Genomic DNA, 10,590 nt, shown 5'->3' on the forward strand with positions numbered 1-10,590 from the left:
TTAGGGCTGTTGTGCATAGGGTCGCTATGAGTCGCAAACGACTCGACAGCACATAACAACAACAACAGGGAAGATGGTATTTTGCTCGGAATTTGGGGCTTTTCATTAACTTGGGTTTGGGCTTTTGTGCTTAGGCCCAGAGCCTTCTTATCAGGATCCGTTGTGTGGTCTGGTCCGGGATCTGGGCACCTTAGATGTCGTCAGGTTTCTCAAGGAGTGATCAGTTCTGGGGGCAACTGTGACATTTTTGACGTTCTTCCTCCAGTGGGGAGATTGGAATTCTCACACACTGCTCGTGTGCGTGTAGAATGGTGCAGCCTCTATGGAGAACTGCGTGGCATTTTCTTTAAAATTTGAAGATGGAAATACCATTTGATCCAAGTATTCCACTACTAGATGTGTCTCCTAAAGAAATAAGAGCTGCGAGATGAACAGATAAACAAGTGTCCCTCAACAAATAAATTAATAGGAAAAAAAACCTTATGATGAATTCACATGATGGAGTACTAGGCAATGCTGAGAAACAATGAATTCATTCATGAGCTCTGCTTAACATGAGTGAATCTAGAGGACATTATGCTGAGTGAAATAAACCAGCCACAAAAGGACAAATATTGTATAAGACTATTGTTACAAAAAGCAAAAAAACTTTCACACAGAGAAAATCTGTATGGTAACCAGGGGAGGAGAGGGAGTAGAAAGCGAATGGATAATTAAGTGTTTACTAAGGTGGATAAGAGTGGGTGCTGGAGCACTGGCAACTCAGAAGTACTCAGTTCAAATCCACCAGCTGCTCCACTGGAGAAAGATGGGTGATCTCCTCTCATATAATTAACTGCCTCTCAAAACTCACTGGATGGTCGGCTATGGGTCGGTTCTGACTTGACATAAAGACAAGTGGAAGGAAAGACACTATGGAATGAATAGACACTATTATGTATTGTAATTCATGTTATAGAACAAAATGTATATGAATGAATGATTGATAAAAAAATTCCAGTATACCTTGTAAACTTCCACTCAAAAAAACCAAACTAACTCAGTCATGAAAACAGGCCCAGGTCTTTCCTCCAAAGATAGGGACAGAAATTAACATTGGCGCTCTGGACCTTTGTCCAGGTTCTGTCAAATCACCAGTCCAGAGTCAGGCCCAGGAGCCCAGGGGTATGCTCACATGTGCCTTTATGCTCACACCTCCCACGGGGATACTTGGGCTGCTGGCATGGCTCTGCACTGGTGATCTGAGCAGACATTTGGCTGGAGTCTTGGGCTGGAGAGAGAGGAAGTTGATGGTGAGACCTCAGAGGCTGGTCCCCCATCACTGACTGGAGCACACCTGGATTGAGGGCTTGTGGTACAAGATTTAGTCAACAGGTATTTCATTTGCTGTTATTGCTAGTTTGGGAGACCCTGGGTGCTACAGACAATCAGTGCTTAGCTGCTAACTCCAGAGGGGCTTTGGGAGAAAGACCTGCCAATGTTCTCCGTGGAGCACAGTTCTAGCCTAGGATACCTGAGACCACTGTCCACTGGAATCAGCATCACAGTGGCGGGTTTGGCTTGGATTTATTGTCAGCTCAAGGGTCCCCAGAGGGTACAAATGGTTATTGCACTTCAAAAGAAACCCCTGGGGATCTTCTCAGGAAAAATCAGCCATTGAGAACCCTGTGGAGCCTTCGTTCTACCATGATGCACCTGCTATTACCATGAATTCGAACTGGTGTGACCACAACCAATTCTTTTTGTTATGATTAGCTGTTGGGAGTTGATTCCAACTCTTTGTACACAACCCAACAACAGTGGGGCTAAAGGAGCTCTGGTGGCCACGTGAGTAAGGAGTTGTACTGCCAACCCCACAGGTATGAGGTTCGAATCCACCAGTTGCTCCCAAGGATAAAAATGGGTACTCTCCACCCATGTGATTTACGGCCTCTGAAAACCACTGGAGGGTGAGCTATGAGTCAGTTCCAACTCAACAGCAATGAGTGGCTGGGGCGTACACAACAAGGAAAACTTCCCACGCCGGTAGAACTCATGTCCAGAATGGACAAATGGACAGTAGACAGATGTTGTTGTTAAGTGCTGTCGAGTCGCAGGCGACTCATAGCGACCCTATGAAGGAGAGTCCTCAACGCTTGGGTGTCTTTCTTCCTCTCTCCAGGTTCATAGGGTTTCCGGAAGCAAGCTATTACGGAAGTGGATGCCACTCCTCCTTCCAAGCTTGTTTTAATCGGGGAGCTCCACCCCACTCTCTGTCCACATTGGATAGCCAACCATTAACACATTTGACACATCAGTGTCACAGTGTTCAGCCTCACAGCAACCACAAGTGACCACTGTAGGGCAACTTGTACACCAAGGCTATTCAACCAAGAGGAATGTCTGAAGAAAAACAATGAAAGACAGGCCTGAGGGCCGTGGAATAAAAGCCACCCCTCACCTTTGGCTTGGTAGCATCTCTTTCTGTCCACTGGGCCAGCTGATCTCTCTCTCTGTGTTGCTATTACTGTTGTTAAATGCCCTCAGGTCGCAGGTGACTCATAGCGACCCTATGAAGGAGAGTCCTTGACGCTTGGGAGACAGATGTTAGATATCTAAAATAAATGTTTTTCTGTTAGATAATCCGGAGAAAGGGAGTAACCCTGCACTGGCAGGGTTACATTCTCTAGCAGGGCAGCCAGAGATGGTCCTTTCTGAGAAGCTGACGCTTCCACAGAGAGAGTTAAGGAGAGAGTAAACGGTGTAGCTATCTGAAAAGAAGCGTTCTAGGCAGAATGTACAACATGTGCAAAGGTCCTGAGGCAGGTTGTGCCTGGCTTGCTCTAGAAGCAATAATAAGGTCAGTGTAGCTAGAATGCTATGAGTGAGGGTAGAGAGAAGTGAACCAGACAGGAAGTGTGTATTCAAACAAGAGATATGGTGGAGGGAGGGGTGAATAAAGGAAAGGGGACAGATCCGGTGTGAAAAACACTGTGTACGAACTTTGTAAGTAAACCAGTATTAAAAAAAAAAAAATATGGTGGAAACGTTGAGCCATTCAGGGACAAGCTTGTGACAAGGTCCCTGGGCACAGAGATGCTTTGGGAGAAAATATTTGAGAGGCGATGGTAAGAGAATTTCAGGCAGAGGGGAAAGCTTTTGTAAATCCAAGGAAGTGGTGGTTGATCATGTTCTAGCATGAGTGGAAAGCTGCCAGGACAGGAATAGGCTGGGAGTGAGGGGCAACTCTGGAGGAATCAGCTGCAGCAGCAAAGGGCAGGAAGCCTTGGTAGCCCAAGGAGGAGCTGGGAGGGGAGGACAGTTAAGTGAGGCTGCAAGGCCAGGAGATTGTGGCCCGAGAGCTGGAGGTGAAGCTTGACACTGAGCAGTGTGGTGCGTCCAGGTGATAGCAAAGGGCCAGGGACACAGGAGGTGCTGAATGAAGATCCGTGTAGGAAGTGACTTGGCCCTTCCAGGCACAGAATGACTTGGGATGCATGACCGGCTAGAGACCACCACTTTCATGTGTCCTTATCATCAGCCTCTAAGGATTTATTTTGTTGTGGGGTTTCTTATAAATGGTTTTTTATTTATTTTTTTAAATTCATTCATTTCTGCAAAGATGTATTATGTTGCTGTTAGGCACCACTGAGTCAGAATTGACTCATGCCTGACCCTCCAGTAGGTTTTCAGAGATGGCAAGTTGTACGGGAGGAGATTGTCCATCTTTCTCCTGCAGGACAGCTGGTGAATTTGAACAGCATGTTTTTGGGTTAGTAGTCCTATCTCCATACCTTTTCAACCTGTATGCAGAACAGATTATCCGGGAAGCTGGGCTCTATGAGGAGAAATGTGGGGTCTAGATTGGTGGACGATCTATCAACAATCTGTATTATGCAAATGACACAACCCTGCTTGCTGACACTGAGGAGGACCTGAAGCATTTGCTGCAGAGGGTCAAGGACTGCAGCCTCCAATATGGATTGAGGCTCAATGTTAAGAAGACAAAGATTCTCACCACTGGACCAATTGGCAGCATCAGGATGGATGGTGAAGAGATTGAGATTGTTCACAGCTTTAGTTTGCTTGGCTCCACAGTCAACACTCTTGGCACCAGTAGCCAGGAAATGAAAAGGTGCATTGCTATGGGAAAGGTGCTGTTAGGGACCTCTCCAAAGTACTGAAGAGCAATGGTGTCTCTCTGGAGAGTAAGGTGTGTCTGATATAGGCCATGGTCTTCGCAATCACTTGTTATGCATCAGAGAGTTGGACAATGAATGACCAAGGAGGATAGAAGGAGAATTAATGCCTTTGAGCTTTGGTGCTGGAGAAGAGTATTGAGAGTACCATGGACTGCTAGGAAAACAAACAGATTCATCCTGGAAAGGGTTAATCCAGGTGGCTCCTTGGAGGCAAGGATTCTGAGGCTCCATCTAACATACTTTGGACATGTTGTGAGGAGAGACCGGTCCTTGGAGAAGGACATCATGCTTGGGAGGGTGGAGGGATAGCGCAGGAGGGGAAGGCCCTCTATGAGGTAGATTGATTCAGTGACTGGGGTAATCGGGATAGGCATGTTGGAGACAGTACGATTGGCACAGGACAGAGCAGAGTTTAGGGCCATTGTACATAGGGTCACTATGAGTCGCAAGCGACTCGACAGCACATAATAACAACACAACTCCTCACCACTAGGCCACCTGAGTGCTCTTCAAGATGTACAGGATCCCCCCTAGAGGGGTGTCCCAGCTGCCTGGGATGGAGGGAGTGGTGAGCTGCCTCCACTGGGCCCAGGATGTGCTGAACACAAAGCCAGCTTCATCTCACACCCTCCTCCTTCATAAGCTCTCTGAGATGGTTCCCTGGCAGATGCTGGTACTTCCCTGGCAGTTGGTCCCAGGTGGGCTTGGTGGGCAGTGCCCTGGTGCGCTTGGAGGGCTAGGGTACAGGAAGGGGAAGCCCCTTGGTTTCTGTATCACAGAAGGGACCCAACAGGGAAACCCCACAGGTCCTAAAAAGAAAGCATCAGTGAACCTCGGGGAAGACCAAGAAACCCCCATGCTCCCCCTAAAGATGGGAAATCCAGGGCGCCGCCGTGCTGGAAGGGGCTTCTGCAGTTGATGCAGCCCAGCTCTGACCAGGATCTCTACAAAGCAGAAGCTTACATCACTGGATTTGCAGGGTTATTCTGATTCTGACCTCACACAGCCCAAACCTGGCTATGGACCAAGTTTTGACTCTAGTTGTCAACTGAACTGTTAGGCCAGCCCAAACTTGAGTCCTGACCCAGGATATACTGGATCAGAACCTCAGCCACAGACAGAGCCCTAGCCTGATCTGCACGGAGCTCAGAGCCCACACCCATTGCTGTCTCTGACCCCCAAACAGTCAGTGTCAAGACATTGGCCCCAAGTTCTGAATCCAGACCTCAGCCCTAGATGGAGTTTAGACCCTGATCCCAAACTGACCTCTAATCCCAGCCCCACATGCGGCCGTGGGCCTAGTTTCATCTAGACTTGAACTTTTTTCTGTAGACTGGGATCTCATCTCATCCTTGATGGCATCAGATCGAGCTTTGACGCTGTCCAGGCTAAGAGTCTGCCCACCTTCCCTAAAGCTCCATCCAAGCCACTCATGGAGCGCTGGCTTCCCTTAGTTCTCCTTCCCCGTACCATCTGGTGAACCAGGAGAGAGGAACGATGCCTTCAAACCCTCAGTCTCTTTGGTGGGTGGTCCTCTACCTGGTTGTCTACCTGTTGATGCCTGGCAATGGCGGCAGAGCAGAGCGGCAAGGCAGAGCTCAAGTCTCTGGGGCCCACTAGTGTCTAGAGCTGGGGTAACTCACTCAAGACGGCAGAACAGGGAAGTGAGGTGAGGGCTGGACCTGGGAGCTTGGCAGGTAGTCAGGAATTCAGCTTGTCCTGAAACCCCAACTTCCCACCCCTATCCCCCCCCCCCCGCCTCCCACCGACTCTGGGAAGGGAAATTACATTTCCCCATTTTAGCGAGGGCTTGGTGCAAAGGAAAGACAGTGAATCGCAAAGCTGAAAGTACAAGCAGGATGGAAAGTGAAACTGGGCACAGCCCCCAGTATAAGACTCCCACCCAGACGATGACAGGCCAAAGAGGCTGGGCCCCCGACATGGGCCAGATGACAGGACACCTTGGTGCGCGTGAGTGTGAGGCCAGGGCTGCGGGCAGAGGGAGACATGCTTGAAACTGGGTGGAGGATGGGAGAGAGGAGGATAGAGATCAAGGCTGGAGGGGCCAGAGTGAAGAAAGAGCTGGCTGAAGGATGGGGAGCTTGGTTAGTGAGAATGGGGTGAGTGCCTGGAGCAGAAGGTTGGATGGCTTAGCCAGAACTGGACAGTGGATGGCTGGCATTAATGAGCTGAAGAGCCCAGGCAGAGGGTTGGGTAGTTGGTCCAGGCTGGGCAAAGGATGGGACAGTTTGTCTGGCAGGAATAGGGACAGTGAGACAGGCATTTGAACCAGAACTGAGCAGATGGATCCAGAGTTTGGTTGGAATGCAGGAATAGAGACCCAGGAGCTTGTCTGAGGTTGAGAAGTGGAGTGGCTTAGTCTAGAGTGTTGCACAGTGAACCATAATGCTGGGCATTTCCAGTGGTTCACCTCTGCCAACTTTTCCAAAGAAGAAAGATGGGCAGTCTCCTCCCATTAAGATTTATAGCCTCAGGCACCGCTGTGGAGGGTTGCTGAGTCAGAATTGATTTAATGGTAGTGAGTCAGTGGGTGTAAGAGGAAGAACAAGAGCAGTTAGCACACCTGAGGGCTATGGACAGGCCAGCAGCACACTGAGTCAGCTTACTTTGAAGCTTAGAAGAAAGTCCAAACTCATTGGTGATTGGAGGACTCAGGGGCTAGTACCCAAATTTGGTCAGAGGCCCAGGTAACAGGACCAAGTGAAAGCTTTACAGCTTCAAGGACTCAGGATTGGCTGTTGAGCAGAAGGTGGTAGGAGAGCCTGGGGCCTCCTGAGTTCACGTAGGAAGGAAGGAATGGTCGGTGGCCAATGTCTGCTGGGGCTGGAAGCTTTGCCTTAAGTATTGAGGATTCCAGAGGGTCAGAGTGGGTCCCTGACTTGGAGGCCTCCCTGACCCTCTGGCATCCACTAATCTTGTGGCATTGGCCACTACCAAGAAAGTTCATGGGAAGAAGAAGGCTGCAGAAGCTCCCCTCCACCTTCATTGAGAAAACACTTGAAGAAGCAGAGCCCAGGGGTGTGGATTCAAGAATGGAGAGAGAGGAGGAATGGAGAAGAGGGAGCAGGGACAATTCGGGGGCCCAGTTTTGGTTTGTGTTTCGAGAATTGTGTAACTCCAGTGGTTGCTGGATTTCCTTTCCCTGCAGGAGAAACCACTGACCACAGCTCTCTTCCCAGAGCTCCCACCCCATTGCCATCTTCCCTCTGTCCAAGAAACACAAGGCAGGAAGCACTCTTAGAAAACAGCCACATGACTCCTTCATTTTACAAATGGGAGCCTGATTTGCCCAAGGGCAGATGAGGATGAGAAACAGGTTTTACCTCTCCTTCTAGGTTTTATTCCCCTTCCAAACAACCCCTTTCTCCCCGCCCCCACAGTGCAGGGCCTGTGTAGTTCGCCCCAGGCAGGTCTCCCTGCAAAGCCACCCTGAGGGCTGAAGCTGGCTCTTCAGGCCATTAGAGCCACCTGGCTGAGCCCAAAGAATCCTTGGCAGAACATTATGTGTCCATGTGAGGGGCAGGCGGCGGCCTTCTATGAGGTCCCTGGAGGAAGCACACAGCCTTTATACAGATCTGGGGGGAAAGCACTTGACTAAGGGAGTTAATTGTGTACCTATGAGTTGGAACCGACCCAAAGCTGACCCTGCAGTAGATTTTCAAAAGCAATAAATCACACAGGAGAAGTTAGTCCTTCTGTCTTCCACAGAGCAGCTGGTGGATCCAAACCATGTACCTTTGCGTTGGCACAATCTCTTACCACTAAAGCCACCAGAGCTCCCTAAGGGAGTAAGTTGTGTGTATGTGTGTGGGGTGTGTCAAAATCCAAATTGTGATCTTCTTGCAAAGGGAGGCTCACCTCAGAGCTATGTCTGCCTAGAGACAGGGGTGTCTTCCTTTCATTTGTAGATTTGCCAGATGGCACCTGGCCTCATTAATGGTTTTGACAAGTCAGTGAGTGACATGATGTCTATGAAAACAGCTTCAGTTGATAGCGTACTGTGTGCTCAGAAAGGGTGTCCTGACTTCCTCCTTCCAAGCCTCCCCTCATCTTGCTCACCTTCTCCCTGACTCTCCAGGGCTCAGCCTGTTGCTGCTCTCCTCCCTTCTCCACCGAGCTGGAGTTTGGGGATTCCCAAGGCCCCCCGGGAAGCCACCCCTGAACTTGCAGGAGCTGCAAAGGGAGTTCACCATCAGCCTGCATCTGGCCAGGAAGCTGCTCTCAGAGGTGCAGGGCCTGGCCCACCGCTTTGTGAGTTCCCTAATTGCAGCCAGCTTTGGGAATGGGCACATCTGAACCTCCTCCAGCCCCCACTGACAGACCCTGCCCCACAGGCTGAATATCACCTTCCTGGAGTGAGCCTGGACCTTCTACCCCAAGGGGAGGAGCTCCCCAATGTCTCCCTGACCTTCTGGGCCTGGAGCCGCATCTCGGTGAGTGAGAACTGCTGGGGTGTGTAAGGGGAGCTGCCAATAAGGCTGCAATTTAAGGAAAGCAAAGATAGAATAACAATAGCAAGTGGAAATGAATTTGTGATAAATCGTAAATCGGAGTATAGATGGAGCTGAGTCTATCATTGGTATAAAGAAACTAGAATAGGATATGAAAAGGAAATGAGGTCAGGAATAGAGACACTGGCACAGAAAGAAGTGGAGAGAGACACGCATGGAATGGATTTGGAAATAGAGATTGGTAGGAAGGAGGGACGGACCTGGTGCTAAGAACAAGAACGGGATGGATTGGGATGGGAAGAAGATTGGAGGTGAGGGTAAAAATGAAGTGAGGAATGGAGTAGGGTTGGTGATTTTTGTGGGAATAGGGGGTTTACCAGGAGTTGGAGATGGAATGAAAGGTGGTGAGAATGAGGCTGGGCATATGGGGGCGTGATGAGGTTGGGATTAGGTTGGGGGGGAGAGAAGAGGTTAGAGGCAGGGTGAAAACAAGGTGAGAGGTTGAAGATGGGGTGGAATCTCTCAAACAGAAATGGAATGAGGAAGATAGTTAGAAAGAATGGAACGGAGTTGCAGTTCTGGGGATGGAGCTGAAAATGAGATTTGCAATAGAGATGGGATAGAGATAAAAGACAGCAGAAAAAGAGCAGAGATGAGAAATGGTGGTAAATGTGAGAAGAGAGTGGGGATAAAGACACGGTTGAGGATGAGAACAGGCATGGAGATGGGCTCGAGTTGAGGTTTGGAATGAGGAGCAAAGATGAGGGTGATAGTGGGGCCTGAACAGAGATAAGTTTGGATGTAACATGTGTGATCCTTGGTCTGAGGACCTTTCCTTTTCCATAGGACCAAGAACGACTCTGCTTCCTGTCCATGGTGTTGGGTCCCTTCCATGGCCTGCTGGGAGGCCTGGGGAGCCAGAAGGGTTGGACCAGCTCAGAAAGGAGGCAGCTGTGGGCCGTGAGGCTTGACCTCCGGGATCTGCAGAGGCATCTTCGCTTCCAGGTAGAGCGCCCGCTCCCTCTCCTCAGCTCCAGAGAGCAACACACAAGACAGAGGCTCCCTTTTTAAACCACCACCCACTCCATAGGCCTGGCGTGAGATGTTGTTCCACCAGCCGACCTGACAGCCAAATGGGTTTCCTTCTCCTTTCTTCCTCTGACACCACCCAGCCCCTCCTGAACATTTCAAAGGGAAATGGGAATCAAAGGAGAATAGAAAACACAAGCAGAACCAAAAACCAAATATATCATGTCTCTCCTGTTTCAGTAACGTTTTTAGGGAGAGGAGGGTTTATTGTTTCAGTGCCCACTATTCTTCCTTGGGCTGGGCCTCCATGCAAGTTGCCCAGTTAAATCACTTGCTCCCTTCTCTGCCTCAGCCTTCTGTCAGAAGAGCAGAGAGACGCACTTCTGAGCCTCAGGTCCCCAAGGCCATCTTGAGGAGTGACTCAGCCCCATGAGAATCATCTTGGTCCATGACTTCCACCTTCTTGACTAAAAAGTTAGGCAGGACACATGAGGGGATGACATCACTGAAGAGCTTCCTTAGAGAGTGATCAGGGAAAGGGTGACCTTGTAGTCACTGATGGATGACATTATAAACTGTTAGGCACATAAATGGAATGAGGGTTCTCTTGGGCTTCCAGCCTGGCCATCCTCTGACCCACAGGCCTCTCCCTACAGGTGCAGGAGGCGGGATTCCCCCTCCCTGAGGAAGAAGAGAATAAGGAGGAAAAGGCGAGGCTCCCAGGCTCCCAGGACAGCCCCTCACAGGCGGTGGCCCAGGCCTCCTGGCCCCAGCTCGTCTACAACTACCAGCTGCTGCGTTCCTTGGAGCTCGTCTTGTTTCGGGCTACGCTGGACTTGCTTTTGTTCTCTCAGGCTGGGGATCCAGCAGAGGCCTTGGGGTTCCCACTGTCCAGCCCCCCGCCTTGA

The 10,590-nt window shown here is 50.0% G+C and overlaps 1 protein-coding gene across 1 annotated transcript; it reads left to right on the forward strand.

The window, feature by feature from the left end:
* Positions 1-6,121: 6,121 nt before the first annotated feature.
* IL27 (interleukin 27) lies at positions 6,122-10,590 on the forward strand. The gene is made up of 5 exons (XM_006896623.1): positions 6,122-6,152; positions 8,281-8,453; positions 8,537-8,635; positions 9,500-9,658; positions 10,339-10,590. The coding sequence occupies exons 1-5, from the start codon at positions 6,122-6,124 to the stop codon at positions 10,588-10,590; spliced, it is 714 nt and encodes a 237-aa protein (XP_006896685.1).

Source organism: Elephantulus edwardii, unplaced genomic scaffold, assembly GCF_000299155.1.
Source record: "Elephantulus edwardii isolate Elephantulus edwardi_28Jun2011 unplaced genomic scaffold, EleEdw1.0 scaffold00186, whole genome shotgun sequence".
NCBI lineage: Eukaryota > Metazoa > Chordata > Mammalia > Macroscelidea > Macroscelididae > Elephantulus > Elephantulus edwardii.

Bases quoted from the DNA above. Each gene is read 5' to 3' on its own strand.
- IL27 (XM_006896623.1), top strand. From the start codon at position 6,122: ATGGGCCAGATGACAGGACACCTTGGTGCGC. The intron at 8,454-8,536 runs GTGAGTTCCCTA...CCTGCCCCACAG, and splicing joins AGGGCCTGGCCCACCGCTTT to GCTGAATATCACCTTCCTGG. The intron at 8,636-9,499 runs GTGAGTGAGAAC...CCTTTTCCATAG, and splicing joins GGGCCTGGAGCCGCATCTCG to GACCAAGAACGACTCTGCTT.